Source organism: Rhyacophila brunnea, unplaced genomic scaffold, assembly GCF_057557595.1.
Source record: "Rhyacophila brunnea isolate RB1 unplaced genomic scaffold, BYU_Rbru_1.0 scaffold_7, whole genome shotgun sequence".
In the NCBI taxonomy this organism is placed as follows: domain Eukaryota; kingdom Metazoa; phylum Arthropoda; class Insecta; order Trichoptera; family Rhyacophilidae; genus Rhyacophila; species Rhyacophila brunnea.
Genome location: NW_028233339.1, coordinates 41,476,850 through 41,495,019, shown reverse-complemented (window position 1 = coordinate 41,495,019; position 18,170 = coordinate 41,476,850). Strand labels below are relative to the sequence as shown.

Here is an 18,170-nt window from a genome sequence, read left to right as displayed (position 1 = left end):
TATATTATGACTATAGAATAAAATATAGGTATTTTTAAAATTACTGTCTATGCTCTGTCGATTTCAATGAAACCTGGCAGCTGGCAAGTTAAAACAAAAAGTCAATTTGGAAATGTCAAAATAACGTGTTCGCTGTCGCAGAACGCAGAATAGGTTATTCTTGGATTCTAAAAGATAAATAATTGACATTCGCAAATTAAACCAACCATGCTTTCCAATATTGATTGCGCATTCATGTGCAATTTTGAAGACGATGCAGTCTTAAAAGGTATTAGCATATTTTTGAATGACACATTTTACCTTGTGAATGCCCGCCCGTCATATTATGAAGTTTAATTTAAAAAAAATATGTTTTTCAGACATTCCAGATTATTTAAAGCATTTATGGGCCGGCGACTGGATATCGATTATCAACGATCCTATCTTTAAGTCTGTGGTTAATGGAAATGACTCGTTTGGTATTGAAAATTATATAGAAGGTAAAACATCAGAAGAGTGTCATACAGTTTTGACTCTTGGAATTGCTTGTCTCAATGCATTTTGTGAAGTAAACTGGACCGGCACGAATGCAAAATTCACAGACGCATTGAAAGAGATTTGCCCAAAACCCGTTGACATCAGTGAGGAACTGCTTTCAAATGGGGAAGAAATCATTCCAACCATTCGTTGTCCAGAACTACTACTTGTTGCAACCAGAATTTTCAACGGACTCTCAAGTTACAATAATCAATTGGTATGATTGATTTAATATTATCCTTTTTTTTTACCTACCTATTTCATGGTTTCTATTATTGGTGAATAGACATGACAACACGACAATTGGCCAAATGTCTTAAAACGTAACCGGCCTTAGAGTTACAATATAATTATTATAGTGTTAAAATTAAAATAACCATCTAAATTAGTGTTTGCTATTATATAAGTACCTACTTATTTTTTATTACTTCATATCCTTTTTTGGTAATAAAATAGCTGCATTGAGAATGTTAAATGTTCTGGACTATTGATGTATCAATTAATATAAAAACAAAACTTTTAGTAGCCCACATTACATAGTAATGATCAAGATTGCTTTCATTGATGCAAAGTTATCTTGCCAACAGATGAAAAATATATTCTTACAGCTATCTTTAAAAATAATAATTACAGTCGAACTTGGTTATTACGAGGAAGATGGGACCGACTGAATTTGCTCGTTGTAAGCATTGCTCGTTATATAACATTTTTCGTCCCACGTTCTATTTAAGCATATAACATAAAAAATCTGAAAACCATCGTAAAAATCCCCAAAACAAGCATGGCATTCATAAACTACATAAAAAGTTGTTTATTGTAATGAAAGCTGGTAGGTACCTACTGACTTCACAAAACTTGGATTTTTTACATGCAATTTCAACCATATTCTTGGATACTTCAATGTTGTCGGCGAAAACACCAATTAGGTACTTGACTAGTGACTTAACTAGTGTCATTAACGTAATCCGATCCCGGCGGCATCCTGCCCGGTCGGATTTTATTGGACAGGGTCGAAAATGTTGTTTTTAAACAATCGACACATTAACAATTTTTGCTCAGTATACCCGATAAATAGCTCATTATAAAAGTGAATAAATGTATGGAGAAAATCGTAAACTAAAATGTCAACGAATGTTTCCTCATTACATCTGAGATTTCGCTATTTCCGTGATCGTAGTAACCGAGTTGGACTGTACAATTAATTATTTATCATGAAAACCCCATTTTTATGGTTTCAGGTGTTGTGTTGGTGGAAAATGCGATGCTATTATATTTATCAAAAAATATTGGACGAAAATAGTCCGCGGTTATTCAAGATATTGGAAAATTTAACCATGCATTTATCAAATATGGAGCACAAATTAAATGAACATCCCAAATTAAAGGTTCTGCTTAATTTAGAAATCAGTCAAGTTCATTTGATGTACGGAAGAGTACAAAACGTTGAACAGTGCTTGAAGAAAGCCAAAGAAATCTCCGGGCTATCCTTGGAATTAAGGGGTATGGTTTATAATTTTGATATACATAATTGACTAATATATTATTACATTAATTATTTAACTGGTGTTTGCGTGATGAAACTCTATTATACTTATTTTAAAAAAAAGTTTTTATTAAGCTATTTGAAGACCAGCCCACAAACATAATTATTTTGTGCTCTTAGCCTTAAACAACGTAACAACATCTCAAAAATTGTGGAATTAACAATTATTTCAAAACCAACACATATTTTGGAATGAAAAGTATTTTATTGTATATTAAATTTGTATTCGGGATGCCACTTTTAAAAATCTTGGTGTAGAGTGTAGACAGAGGAGTCATGTGTTGTTTGTCAAACATGTAGATAATATATTGAAATGTCTAAATTATATTATTTCAGTACATTGCTATGCTTTGTGACTACTAAATTGAAGTTGAATTAGTTTCACCATATTATACTTTTTTAAAAACAACAAATTTAATGAAAAATAATTACAAAATAAAAAGAACTTTTTATATACGTTTGAATCATATACTTGACTTGACTAGCTTAAAGGATCAAAAAAATTTGTACTTGATAGAAATAATACTGAAATGTCATTTTGACATTCATATTGACTTCCATAGTAACGCACGTATATATTAATAATTTAGTTGCTAGGACCCCAGACCCCTAGCAACCAATAATGGTGTCAAAATAACTTTTCATATAAAACAGAATTAACTGAAAATTAATTCAATTCTACTTAAAGATGGCTAAAAGTATTAACAAATGCATTGGCATTGTGTTCTGATATATTCTAAAAGTTTCAAATGTCTAGCTAGTCGGGAAGAAGTTAGTTAAAAATTGATTGCAAGATTTGTACCGGACAAAAAACTACCTGACAAATAAGAATACGAGCTAAGAAAAACGTTGTAATTAGTATTGTTAGAAATAATTTTAAAATTAGTAGTACCTATTGAAAAATTAATATACCTACCTAAAAAAGTCAGTTGAAAAAGATGTAATACGAATGAATGAAATCTACATACCTACATATTATTATTAAAATGCTTTAAAGTAATATTATCAGATGGCTAGGTATATGGTTTGCATATTATAAAATAAATATATTTTTTGTATCACTTTAGGCGCATTGGGAAAGCGGACGAAATATCAACAGGTAGCTCTAGCCCAACTTACCTTGGATACAGTAGTCGGTGACAAGGAGTGGAGATTTCCAGCTAATGTTACTCATGCTTCATCGGCCCTGTTGACTCCGCTTAAATTGGATGATGATTTGAGGCTTGAAACTGTTCAATATGAGGATAGCTCTGAGGGAGGCATTTCAGAACTGACAAGCTTAGAACAACTTATTTGCTTGGTGACAGTGTAAGTTATTCACTTAAAGTCACGAAATTGTTAGTAGCTGTGTTCATTTGTCTCATTGTTTCATCTGAAAACCTCTGGTACTGTGGTCAGCCCGAGGTATCTTCATGGTACGCCGATATAGCTACATCTCGAAAGTCTCCAATCTTCTTACTAGTCTTTCAATTAACAGCCAGGATTTGACTCCAAAGACCAATGTATTTATGATGTAGCATCTGATCCCTTCCATCAAGAGCCCAGAGCTGTCTCAATCGCAGAAGACGAGTTAGATATTTTCAAAAGTGCTTTTTGCCACCTCAATCCTGATCTAAATCAAATACAGAAGTAGTTATTCAAAATCTTCATTTCGACTCACCCAATACATATTATTTTTTTCAATTTATTATGATTTTTTTTTTATAGCCAATACATGCAGAGATCTCAGCCGAAGGATTCGATTGCGAATGAAGAATTATTGCCATTTATTAACACCATATTAACTCAGAAATATGGACCATGGTCTATGATGATTAACACCCTCCTTCTCAAGTGTAAACTTGAATCAAACAATAAAAGGACAGTTGAACGGGCAATGATGCAAAATGAGGAAATCGTTAAAAGTTATTCTAACCCGCAGCCTAGTGTTACCAGCAGGTAATTTTCCACTCTTCTTGGAACATCTTCTATAAAACTATACGATTGTAATTACTCACCAACCAGTTATGCACATGTTACCAGTCAAAATCAAAATTATTAGAACTGTTAATTCTAAATTATTGAAATTATTATCCATTAAACGCATAAAAATTGAATTCTGTTTATAAGTTCCAATTATAACACTAAAAAATCGAGAAACTCGACGTGAAGAAACCAGATAAACGCAGAAATACTTATCAGTCTCATACTCAACTGGAACTAAAACTAACTCCATACTATTACTATAAAACAAACTTGTCATCATTTCTGCCCTTCACTATACCAACTTAACAACTGGGGAGAAAGGGAGAGCAATCACAGTTGAGTATATCATGGCTAGACATACGTGTATTATGCTATCTCGCTCGCACGCATTTAATGTCAATAGTATTGAAAGTCTACCAACAGTACCAACTAGAGAGTCGCGGCGGGGGTTCAAACTTCGAACAAGTTTATTTGGCCACACATACTGAGTATGGGGAGTACATGCCGAGACTTGAGTACGCCAACTGGTGACAGTATGTATTTCTAACTCACCTCTAATGATGACATTTTTATTCGAGGAATTTATCTTCAAACCTGCTCGGTAACTTTTTCCTGATAGTCCTTGTATTCGAATCTCTTGTGAATAATAACATAATAAGTATGAAATTGCAATTCCAGATTGTCATATCTTTGGGCTTGTGGCTTACCCCCTGTGATTGACTGGCGTTCCCAGTTTGCTGACCTGCTATTGAGTATTGGATTGATTAAAGCGGCTCTTGATTTGTATTTAGAATTACAACTTTGGGAGGATGTAATTGTCTGTTATACAATACTAGAATGGCCTCAGAAGGTAAAGCATAACATCAATCGCAATTATTTGAAATATTACTATAACATATTTGCATCATTGTAATAATTTATGATTTTAATATTTATAGGCGGCCGAAGTCATCCGGCAACAGTTAGATATCAAGCCGACCGCTAAACTTTACTGTCTTTTGGGAGATGCTACAGGTATATTATTACTATTACATTATTATCCATAATAATTATATTACGCTTGAGGCATCTACTTTCAAATAAATTTCTTTTGATAAACCACCGGAAGATAATATTTTCATGGATGAATTTTAAAAGTTTGCATTGTTATTCGTAGATGATGTAACACTCTACGAAAAGGCTTGGGAGTTTTCAAACAGGAAAAGTAGCAGAGCCCAACGTCATTGGGGAAATCATCTGTTCTCGCACAAAAAGTATGAAGAATGTATTCCGCACTATCAAAAGTCGTGTGAAATTAATTCACTGCAAGAGATTGTATGGCTCAGATTAGGGTAAGGACTATTTTTCTTCAGATATTCGTACAAATAATGTACTATTTTATATTATTATTTATATATTCAACCATGTCCGATCCTAATAAGATCATATCGTCACCGTTCAGGCAAAAGTCACCAACCCTAAAAACATAGTTTTGAGATATCGCAATTTGAAAGTTTGAAAATGCAGGAAAAATCAGATTTTAATGTTTTTAAGGTTTTATCTACATTAAATTATCTTCTCATGTCTTCTTAATAATTTCTTTAAGGTCCTTTTACTTTTTGATGCTAATTAAAACATCTGGAAGGTTTTGAAGGAGGCAAGGTAGCTCAATTATGGCTTGGTGACTTTTGCTTGTTAATAATCTGAACAATGTTAGCCAAAAGAAGGATCAATAAAACTCACCATCCATAGTATAGTGACTTTTGCTTGTATATTTATAACGAAGGATTTTTTTTTTATAGGGTCAATAATGTCTATTCACCTATGATGACTTTTGCTTGTTAAGATTTTATCGAAAGTCATTTAGTGAAAAACAAATAATTCGGATTTAAGCAAAATTTTACTAACTAATGTACCGTGGTGAGTTTTGCATCTTAAAGAACATAATTTTACGCTTCGGGTGACATACTCAACTCAAAACTGCCATTTTCAGGGTTGGTGACTTTTGCCTGAACGGTGACGATATGGGCCTCCACAGAGTGGAGGTTTGCATTAGCAGATTTTATTTTTACGAGAAATGGATGTCAGCCACTTGCTCAACCTATTAGGTCCATACTCTGACTCATACACAAATTGAAAAACAATATGTGTACTTGCCAGACCCAGGATTCGAACCTGGGACCCTCGACACTATAGGCCGGCTCTTAAGCTACGTGGCTATCGTGGGTATAGACAGACCAAAATATCATGGCTATGATATGATTCATGTAATTTTAACCCATACAATATGTAGGCATATAAACATCTCCGAACAAATCAGGTCTATTTTGTGAAGATCACTTAGGCATGGCTGAAATTATTAATGCTAAGTACCCACGCACGTTCTTGCGCAATGGTTTTATGCTCATTCGAACACGTCTCAACGTGTGTACCATCTCGCTCAATGCTGTTTTGTTCGATATCGAGCCACCTTGTGCATGGAGTTGCTTCCATGTTAATTTAGAATAATAAATATATTGGAAACGTGTTAAGAATAGCTCTGTTGAGATGACAAAATACATTGATAAATACTGAAAATAACATTTATTATATAAAGAACACATAGTTTATTGGCATAACATTTTCTAAATTCGGAATGCTATATTTTGACACCAAGTTACAGCTGGCTACTGGGGTATTAATCACACGATACACTACTGCCCCTGCCGTACTATATATTGAGCTTCACAGACGCTAACATGTGCCTGTAAATAGTATAAACCAATCATGTGTATTGGCTGTTTCATTTTGAATTATTTTTTTTGTAGGTTTGCTGCTCTTACAGTGGAAAATTGGGAATTGTCAGCCAACGCTTACAGGCGATATACGTACCTGGAACCACATTCGTTTGAAGCGTGGAATAACTTGGCAAAAGTATACGTCAAACAAGGAAACAAAGAAAGGGCATATAAGGCCCTTAATGAAGCTCTCAAATATAATTATGACAACTGGCAGGTTGGTTCTTGATACCATAATAAGTTTAAAAGCAGTAAACGCCACTTGACACTTTTAATGTAGTTATCTTTAATTTAAACAACAAAAGGCTACAAAGAATTTGATGAACCCAGCATAATCCAAACCATAAAATTTCTCAACTAAAATGAACTCGTTATGTACGAATGGACTTAGGTTGACCTGTCTGGAGACTTTTTGATGTAAAACCATCTGGGTGTGAAAGTATTGATAAAGTAGAAAACCCAAATTGTAGTTGGATGACGTGGTCCAGGATGCACAAGTGATTGTAATCCCGAATCGGAAGAGGATTTGGTGTATAGACCGGACTGGGGAAGACTGTTACACCATTTACGAAAATTCTATATATATAATAGAAATGGATGTCAGCCACTTGCTCAACCTATTAGGTCCACACCCTGACGCTTAAGCCGCGCGGTGTATGTACATAAATATATTTTATTGTCAAACACCTCTGTTTCCTCTTAGATATAAATGTATAGCTTTTTTTTTACATCATAGAACGCAAAATTAATGGGAACTGGCTTACCCTACTGGGCATGGTATAACAGACCACGAATCTCGAGTGAGGAAAAATATGGAATAAACTTAAACACGCATTAAATGTTATTTTCAATAGTTACGGCTTTGTCATAATAGTATGCATTAAAATGTAACGCACATACCATATTTAAGGACAGTCAGCGCTCATTGTTTTACATACTTGGGTTTTATGGCCTGACCTGACTGTCCATGGCGTTGGTTTTTACATTTCTATCTTATTAATATATTCTGTGGTTTACACCAGTGGTGCACAACCTATTTGAAATTCCATTTTCTAATTTTTATGTGCCGCAGTGGGTAAAAGTGTTGAAAAATAATGATATTATACTAGACGAGACATACATTTTATTATTTTTAATTTAATAGTTACAATATGGTGATGAAGTACTTGTTATTTTGGTCCGCAGTTTGTGCATCACTGGTTTACACAATCATATTTGAGACAGGATGAGAATGGCAGTTTTATTATGCATCCAAATACGAGGGTGGGTCAATAATTCCTTAGAAAAAAGCATTAAAACAAGTTTTTATTTTTGTATTTTTTTTTTATTTCTCAACATAATCTCCTTGGAGCTCAATACACTTGGTTAGACGTTTCTCAATTTTTTTTAAACCGTCAGAAAAATAAGTTTTCGGAAGGTCCTCAAAATAAGCATTTGTCTGATCGATGACTTCTTCATTTGAAAAAAAACGTTGTCCACTTAGCCATTTTTTTAAGTTTGGGAAAAGGAAAAAGTCACTGGGGGGCTAAATCTGGCGAATACGGTGGGTGGTCGACCAATTCGAACTTCAATTCTTCAATTTTAGCCATTGATCGTAAACATGTGTGAACACGGGCATTGTCCTGATGAAAGAGGATTTTTTTCCTGTTTAAATGAGGCCGTTTTTCTTCAATTTCGTTTTTTAGCTGGTCCAATAAAAATGCATAATAATCCCCCCTGTTATTGTTTTTCCTTTTTCCAAATAGTCAACGAAAATAATTCCACGTGCATCCCAAAATACAGTAGCCATAACCTTACCAGCTGATTTTACGGTTTTCGCCTTCTTTGGACATGGTTCGCCTTTCGCAATCCACTGCTTTGACTGTTCTTTCGTCTCGGGAGTATAGTGGTGTATCCATGTTTCATCTACAGTCACAAAGCGACGAAAAAATTCATCCGGATTGCGTTGCATGAGCGACAACAGGGCTTTAGAGGCCACCACCCTATTGCGTTTATTGTCGACTGTGAGCAAACGCAGCACCCATCTTGCAGAAACTTTTTTCATGCCCAATTTGTCATGTAAAATAGAAATGACGCTACCTTTTGAGATCCCTGTAACCTCAATTATCTCACTCAACTTTAATCTTCGGTCACTTAACACCATATCGTGGATTTTATTGATCATTTCTGGTGTAGTCACCTCTACAGGACGTCCTGAGCGTGGTTCATCCTTTGTTGATGTACGACCACGTTTAAATTCATTTAACCAGTTATAAATAGTTGCAAGTGAAGGAGCAGATATGCCGTGAACTAAATCCAACTCATTTTTTATTTCCTTTGCTGTTAACCCTTTTATATTAAAATGTTTAATAACAGCTCTAAACTCAATTTTCTCCATTTTTGTAAACAAGCAAATTTTTTTTTTAAATGTACGAAAATAAAAAACAACAACCCGACCAATCTGATTGAAACTTCGCAGCATACTGAATCGGTAGTGCCGCTGCATGAAAACAAACCGCTTACAGTACTAGTCGCGCCACCTGTCGGCTTTTCTAAGGACTTATTGACCCACCCTCGTACATAATATGTATATCTTTTTATCTACTTTCCATTAATGTCTTCTTTATTTAAATTTAGGTCTGGGAAAACATGGTTGTTGTCAGCTTAGACACTGGTCATTTTGATGATGTTGTTCGTGGTTACCATAGACTACTTGATATAAGAAATAAACATTTAGACATAGAGGTTTTAACACTTCTAGTCAAAGCTCTAATGCAAAATTGTTTGGACGCTGACGGTAATCAAGTCAAAAGGTAAGTACACTTCTTCCAACAAATTATATCTTACAATAATTACTTAAAACCAGGGCTTTTTTAAAAAAAAAAAAGTGTGCCGGAACTCACTTTTTGTCAAGCTTTTTACTAAAGAATATCATATTCAAATATCATTTATATGAAATTTAAGGCAGCTTTTCCTGTGCCACGAACCAGATAAAAAAAAAATTTTGACAATATGTCAAATCTAAAGTTAACAAAACAAAAAAATACAAATATACAACAAAAGTTGTAAAAAATAAAATTATAAAATCATAATACCCATATTTGAATAAAAGTTTGTAGAGATTTCCAAAGTTTTGTCGAATTCTCGTCTGGCAAATCGTCTCGATTCCTTTTCTTAGTGTTAGTGTCTATGGCTGAATGTCTTCCTCCGAGTAACCACCGATCAACGTATTTTGAAGGATCAGAAAGCGCCAATTTTACCATTTTGACGAATTATATAAATATGGATTGTAATTATGCAAGCACGAACATTGTTTCGTCTAATTGCTTTTGAAACATTAAAAATTCTGTCAAAAAAGGTGCCAGAACGCCGTTCCACCGCATTACATTACAAAAAAAGCCCTGCTTACAACTTATCTCAAAATAGAGTTTTAAGACAGATTTATTAACTAGGGTGTAACTATCCGCACGGATTTAAAAAATGGTTTTATTTGACCAAATGATTTTTAGAAAGAATTAAGTGGTATTTTGATAAAAACATGGTTTTATTAAAATTGCTAAAGGGATACACAACAATAACGTGTTTAGTAAAGGTCTAATTATACCAGTAGACTCGCAGACCCAACCGGCAATCGTTAACTTTAAATTGCAATTACACAGAATGATTCAGCTACCAACTCGATCGTGTAGACTGTAAACGTTTGATTTGACTGGTTCATGTAATGTACGCTAAGTTGCCAGTGTTTATAATATATTTTTAATATATTTAATTATAAGCAAACCAAAAAAATATATTTTGGTCAGTTTGATGGTAACACTAAACAGCACTGGCAAAGAGTAGAGGTTGTCAGAATTCGACATAAATAGACCACACTTAGTTAGTCATACATACTCATATTTTGTTTTCATTGAATTTTGAATACAAATTGCAGATGGTGTTCGTTGGTTTTTAAAATTCACCCTGCCTAAACCAAACTACCAATTAATAATTTATTCAATGTAAGACATTATATTATTAACACAATTTAAAAACAATATCTATTGACCATTTCAGGATTATTCCAAAAGTTCTCGAGTTACTAGGAAGAATCACATCCATTCATCCGAATGATGCGGACTTATGGCATATCTATGCAGACATAAGCCCAAACTCCTTGCTGCAAGGCCAAAGGTTACTGAAGTCTTATAAAGCAATTACTCAGGTATTTTTTCTTTTGTTTTCTGAATGCCTCTCCAAGCTCATTCCATTCCTCTCAGTCCCGTGCTTTGCTATATACTTCTGCGAAACTTAGCCATTTCATCAATTCACCTACCTCTTAGGTACCACTGGATTACTATTAATATTTATTCAGTGATCGTCTGTTCATCGAGCTGATGTGAACCGATCATTTCCGTTTTAGGTTAACACAAATATAATATAAATTTGACATTGGCTGTACAATCCGAAGAGGTTTCATGGCTGATTTTTTAAAAACTGCTGGCCACTCCCTCAACCTATTAGGTCCATGCTCTGGATTCAAACACATATTTAAAAAAAACATGTAAATTCGTCAGATGTGAAATTCCAACTTGAAACCCACGGCTTCAGAAGCGGAAACTCTACCACTTGTCTATTGCGGGCTACTCAACATATTAAACTACTTTATTAGAGAGAGGTAATATGAAGTTTTTGTATCACAGCACTTCCAGAGCATTTTTAGTATGATTTAAATGGTAATTATAGAAAAATTTATATTCTATATGTTAGCAACACTAAAATAAATCTGAGAGAAACTTGCTTCAAAAGAAATTACAAAGTGAAATGGCCTGCAGTTGATTTAAACCTTAGTGACGGTTTTTTCTGCATGACTTTCATATTTATGTATTTCTATGTGTGTAGTAGAAGACTTTTCTGGAACATCAAAATTAATGTTATCGGCTACTTTCAGATGGAAGATTGGTCCAAGGATCCGACAGTATGTGAAAAGGTTTTGAATTTGGTGGAGAATTTGGCAACGGCGAGCTTAAAATCAAGAGAAAACACTTCCGAGGCGGACATGAAGCAAGCCTGGCAATTGATTTCTTCAGCTCGCCTCACTACCCAAGGTGTAATAAGGGCGGTGTCCAGCCAAAAGTGGTCACAGTTTGATGAGAAGATCATATTGTTGGAAGAATTATTGAAGCAAGTCACCACATTACTTCAGCAACAATAGACAGATAGACAATATACATTTTTATATGCACAATATCGGACTATGGAAATAAAATTATTTTATTTACACAAAATATACTTCGCTTATTTTAACCCTTTCGCTGAAGTTCTAATGTAATCACAAAAAAATTACTTCAGAAATTATACATAGGTAATTTTCAATTTCAAAAAATTATATTTGGACTGAGAATTAAAGTAGAGTAGAAGTGACTTCTTATTTAGAAGCAGTTTTCAAAGGCTTCAAACATGTACCTGTGTTATTATTTCCGTAGAAACATAATATTATCTAGTTTGTCTTCCTTCAAACATCTTGTTTCTTCACCTACTTTCTTACCTTCATCAATATTGTTTCTCGGAATACAGTAGTAGAACCTTGATTATCTAGATTTCTTTTTGGTCATCAGTTTCATGTGATAATAAGAAAGAGGTACGGCTCTATTTATCGAGAGCTTACCGTGGGAAACGTCAGATTTTTCGAGTCTATACCTGAAACCATACAAACGCCAAAATTTTGAGCATTGAGAACCATGGCAAAACCGCTATTATAAGCTATTGTAAGCTCTCGTAAAATAGAGCCAGAGGTACAAGTTAAAACATATAATTAATAGAAAAAGTCAAATGTTTCAAAAATGACGTAAAATTAATGTTATATTATGCTTTTACTATCATCATCCCCAATCAGTCTGAATAATCAAAGTTGTACTGTTGTCCTAATATCCTTAGATGAATTTCCATCGCCTTCAAATGAATAATTCACCGCTGTGGTCACATTTTTATTGTCTATCTAACGCTAACCCAAGGTTGGCAGTGTCTGAGTTGCGGGCATTTGACGTTGAGGATGTTAGGAGAACAGGGTCTAAAGAAAAAGACCAAGCGGTATACGTGAATCCTCCAAAAAAGGTCATTATTTTATTTAAGAAAACAAAACATTGTGGACATAACAAATCAAAATTCAGGACAAATATTACTCTCACAAGAGAGAAGAAGATAATAATAATAATAAAAACATTAACAATTTTATACAATAAAATAAAGTTTCAAAAACAAAATGCAAAGTACATCATTAAAAATGTCTATGGTTTTAGGGAGCGCATTTACTAATCTTGCACCCCTCGCTAATGGTGCCCGATAGGCTTGACTCGAGGAAACAGTTCTGACTCAGAATGAGTCATGGCTGCGACCACATAGGTAATTAACAGGTGCACATAAATTTTAATTCTTTATGATGCCAGGATTAGAAACCATCCCACATGATAGCAGGCAAAAATGTTTCAAGAGCTACCTATGAGATTCGAGAGAGTGAAAAGTGAGCATGCCTTGTTGAAAGGCAGTCGGAAAGTAATCATTTGACGAATTATGAAAAGGAAAATAGTTAATAAAGACATCGAAGAAATTTCTTTTGGACGCGCTCTATCGTGTAGATGAACTTCTGTTCGGGAAATATTGGAGAAGTATTGTCATTGGTTCTCTTTTTTTGAGGGCTGCAGCGATAATGCTGAGTGTGATACAAAACAAAGTTACTATAAACATTTTACAATTCTTGGACAGTGACATCCCGTTTAGGTAGGCAGGTCACGCATTGCTTAGGAGCAGCATATTATATAAAGGGCGGCGAAGGTAGGAATAAATACAAATATTACAACTTTTGAGAACAGAGGTGGTTTTCCATGAAACAGGCGATGCAATCGTTTCAATAGAAAGTATCGACATTTTAGCTTGGATTAAAAAATCATCAAAGCATAAAAATTAAGAAAAGCAAGACTTGTATTGTAATGGAGGTTTATGGCATAGACAACATTTTCATAAAGAGTGCCTCCACTACCGGAGACCTCCACATACTGGTGCCCTCATTATCCGAGGGTAAATGGTACCGAAAAAATACTAAAGCGAATCCGCTTAAAATGGGGACCAAAATTACTTAGTAAGTGGGTTTAATTGGAACATATTTAGAAAAATGAAACAAATATTTTATTTTTCATTAAAATTAGAATATAAACCTATGTTTATAAAAAAATCAAAATAAGAATCAAGAGTCGATTGCTTTTGACGTTCTTTTTGCGTTAAAATTGACTTAAAGCATGATACCACGTCCTTACCTTCTGTCTTGAAATTCGCAGAACAAAACGATCATGTCATGTGAGGTCGTTTTTCTCGAAATATTCAAGGTAGCACTAAGTTTTCAAGGCAACAATCTTCTTATTTCGTCACGAATATATTCGTATAAGCTTAATGCCTTTTGCTGGATGAGTGATAGACTCATAGGCGTGTGTTTATGATAGAGATGACATCAACATTAAATTATGTAATGGAGTACTACCTCATAAATCCCAGTTTAATTATGTACGAAGAAAGGTGACAATATCCGATTGCAGAACATTCATTATTATATTCCGTTTTGGAAAGAATTCTTACCCAAATCTTCACAAATAACATAGCTTTCTTTGAATTTAGAAATAGATCAGAATAATTTCAGTATTCAGGTTTCATTGCTGAATTACGAGTAAAATACCCGGTTGTCCTTGTTTTCCTAATTCTTTGCTGCTCCAAAAGAGACTCTTTCTTGGCGCGTGTGAAAATATTTGCAATCTGAAGTTGTATATCGTATGCTACTGATAGGGGAAGATTTCTCAATTGGACTGCCACACTGCCAGCAAACACATCAAACTCATCATGCTTCTTTCCACTCGGATTCACCCGGGTTGCGAAAGCCAGCTGCCGAAGGTTTTCGATTGCCCGCTGAAGAAGGGCAATGTCTTTATTATCATCTTTTTTCTTCAATGGACTATGCACAATCTCAAAATTTTGATTGTCGTCACTATCGTTTTCAAGTTTATAAGTGTGTTTTGGAAACTCATCATCGCTTTCTTTTGTATAGTTGCTATGGTCAATTGTAGGGGATAAACTTCCAGTTGAATTATTTTCATCCAATTTCTGAAAATAAATATAAGACATATTTTACAATGATATGAGGCTATTAATTGCAAAGTCGGTAACCTCCATTTTTAGGTTTTTTGAAATTCTTCTTAATTCTGATTCTATAAGTACACTCCATTGTATGTATTTTCATAAAATATTAAATATAGCTATGTTTGTTAGTTAATTATAATTAAAGCGAAGGTGGATTGATTGCAGTTATTTATTTTCATCAGCCACCATTTTTTATGTTTTATAACTACTCAACTTTTAATATGATTATTTATTAATTTTAATGACTTTAATGACATTTTATTTCGCTATTTGACTTTTCTAATTATTTACTTACTAATATGTTTGTAAAAAGGAAATATTCTAATTGCAGTCCTAAATGTGCTTGACAGTTTTTTGCGATGATCTTAAAATGATGGAATATGGAGACTACCGACTTTGAAACTAACAGTCTCATATATTATCAAACATAATACCCCGTTTACATGTGTATGAATTTACTGTTGACAGTACGTATTATGGCGGCCATAATAATAAAATGCACATGTAAACACGGATCATCGTGCAAGTTGAAAGCTTGCATACATGGTTCAAAAAGTTCAGAAGCTTTTGAATTTTCACGCAATAATTGGTACTTGCATGCGCAATAGAATGGTAGTGGCGAACTTGTAGGATGAAATTTACAACGCATAGAACATTTTGACGTTTACCAATTAACTACAAACCTGTCAAATAGCACCATACAATGACAACACGTGTCGCTTACGCTTGAAGAATGAGATTGATGAGACAATCAGAACATTTACGTGTAAACATTTATTATCGCAATAGTTGAATTTACACACTACTTATTGGTGCCAGTAAATCCATGCACGTGTACAGGCGCGATTAGTCATGGAACATATTGGTAAAATCATAGTATACTGGGTACTATTTTTATAAAATTTAGACACACCTGATAAATTTGAAACTGATTTCCATTCAATATGACCACTTTTTGTAGGAATCTGTGCGCCATGGGAAACCACGGCAATTTCGGTTTATAAACACGATTTTCTCCGGATCTTTGGCTGGCCAAAATTTTTTTAATCTCATTTAGGTATGTTGCCCTTAGCACATGAACTTTTCTGGAAACATCCACTACCGTGAAATCTGGAATACTCATATTTTCTTCGATCTCTTTCAATGCTTGCATACGCAAATGTTTCTTTTTATAGTCTTGGGAATTGCTATCCCACAAGCAAGGTTGCCGTTCATATTCCTTGAGAAACTTAAGTGTAACTGACGTTTTCCATTTTTTATAAACCTTCATTTTCATCAATTTTCACAAAAAATATCAAATTGATAATACCATCTATGTTTTGACGTTTAGTTTGACACTTTTGCTGAATCCAGTGCTGCCAAGTCAAAATTTAAAATTTCAGTAGTTTTGACAAAAAATTCAGTAGATTTCATAAAATATCAGTGGATTTTGGAAGATGTAGTATATTAGATATAATTTAAGACTAATAAAGATAAAAATAACTAATAATATTAGTTTATTGTAACAATGATGATATTAATTGGTAAAATGGCGCTCTTGGATAGAGTTACAATGCTTTCTTCGTCAATTTAGAAGTGTAACCAAAGAGATTGAAAGACTGGAGAGGGAACACGCTATCATTTATGTACTAAAAAATACGAATCGGAGAAAGACAGTTGGTAATGTTGGTATTCTGGAGCTTCTTCAAGTTCGTGTGGTAAAACAACATGGCGGATATGATATTGTTATTCTCTCGATTTAATACGTTATTATTCGGTAAAAAAATGTTTATTAATGGAAGAATACAAATGAGTAACAGCATTTCGGAACAATATGCATACTATTAATTATTTATACATTGATAGTTTTTCCCAAAAGATCTTGTACAATAACAATTCAAAACTTTTACATCAAACGTCAAATGGTTGTTTATTGCGAAAAATCCAGGGCCGTATGCATAATATTATTTTGAACCCAAAATATACGATGTCTTTTTCAAAGTAAAAACTGTTAGTGCTAGTTAATGACATTTATTATTTACATAGATTTTATATTTCATTTCAGAGTTAAATATATTTTTAAGAATACCAAACAAAAAATTTTATTTATATGAAGTATGTAATGGAGTATATGTAGCAATTTTATAATGTTATAGGTATAAATTATATTATTTCAGATTTCCGAAAAATGAAGTTCTTCGGAAATTGTGGATTGATGCAGTCGGGCGGGAGAGCTGGGTGCCATCTAAATATTCATTACTGTGTGGGAAGCATTTCTCAGAAAGTGACGTTAAATGAGTGTTAAAGTTAAATGAGAGTTAAAAAGTGAGTTAAATAGATAAAATATTGTAATTAACTGTATAATCAAATTTTCAACATACCTACCTGTATTTTGTCTGTAATAGGTTTGTATAAACAAGTAATTTTATACACAATATGTCAAAAACGAACCCATGTTATATTTTTATTTCATAAAATATTTTCAAAATACACATGTGTAAATAGGTAGGTAATATAATAATTTTTTTTTGTTTGTAATTAACTGTAATTATTTGTGTTTTTTATTTAACCGTTTTATCTAAACAATAATGCTATGTTATTTTATATAGAACAATATGTAAAAACAAGACCATATTTCTTATTCCAATATTTAACCATTTGCTATTAACTGATTTGTGTATAGTTTTTCGTAATATTATTGTGTTTTTTGTGTTATTAAAAATAAAATACTGACATCCATTTGCATTATTTTTTCTTACCCTGAATCCTAATAAAGTTTTTATTGCGGGAACTTTTTATAATGAAAATACGTTTATCATAAATTGGTTGTAAGCTTGTGTTGATAAAAAAAAATACTCAGTGGGGCGTTTTTATGTCCAAGTATGGCCCATTTGCAGCAAAGTGTACCTAATTTCGGAGAAGTAGAACTTTCTCTCACAAAACGAGTACACACTGACATTTGTGTGCTACCTCTGGGGGAGGAGTCCAATCTCTTTGAGTGTAACACATTAAAAAAGATCGTGCGTAAATCATTTCAAGTTTATTATTAAAATAATCATCAGTAAACTTACAATTATGGAGAAACACAAATATCAGTAGATTTCTTGAATTTCGAAAAAAAATCAAAAAATCAGTATATTGGCAAAAAATATCAGTAGATCGACTGAAATTTCAGTAGACATGGCAACACTGGCTTAATCTCTAAATCATAGACGAATATACTACTGTAAATATCTACTATTGTCTATGGCACGTTAAAAGAGCCTCGGAATTTC

The 18,170-nt window shown here is 33.4% G+C and overlaps 2 protein-coding genes across 3 annotated transcripts; one reads left to right on the top strand and one right to left on the bottom strand.

Moving 5' to 3' along the window:
- Window positions 1-103: 103 nt before the first annotated feature.
- LOC147064890 (tetratricopeptide repeat protein 27) lies at window positions 104-12,020 on the top strand. The gene is made up of 12 exons (XM_085958241.1): window positions 104-268; window positions 360-733; window positions 1,755-2,016; window positions 3,127-3,367; window positions 3,767-3,997; window positions 4,703-4,874; window positions 4,963-5,038; window positions 5,181-5,355; window positions 6,811-6,997; window positions 9,397-9,572; window positions 10,813-10,960; window positions 11,687-12,020. Exons 1-12 carry the CDS (start codon window positions 208-210, stop codon window positions 11,948-11,950), a joined length of 2,367 nt encoding a protein of 788 aa, XP_085814367.1. The 5' UTR covers window positions 104-207; the 3' UTR covers window positions 11,951-12,020.
- LOC147064889 (uncharacterized) lies at window positions 10,980-16,278 on the bottom strand. 2 transcript variants are annotated; one of them, XR_015071948.1, is made up of 3 exons: window positions 15,830-16,278; window positions 14,046-14,880; window positions 10,980-12,435 (listed from the first exon to the last, which is right to left on the bottom strand). XR_015071948.1 is itself a non-coding variant. In XM_085958264.1 (2 exons), the coding sequence occupies exons 1-2, from the start codon at window positions 16,190-16,192 to the stop codon at window positions 14,419-14,421; spliced, it is 825 nt and encodes a 274-aa protein (XP_085814390.1). In that variant the 5' UTR covers window positions 16,193-16,271; the 3' UTR covers window positions 12,828-14,418. The 2 variants fall into 2 exon arrangements, 1 of the variants encoding a protein (XP_085814390.1); XM_085958264.1 differs by lacking the exon at window positions 10,980-12,435 and having other exon boundaries at window positions 12,828-14,880; window positions 15,830-16,271.
- Between the last annotated feature and the right edge of the window lie 1,892 nt (window positions 16,279-18,170).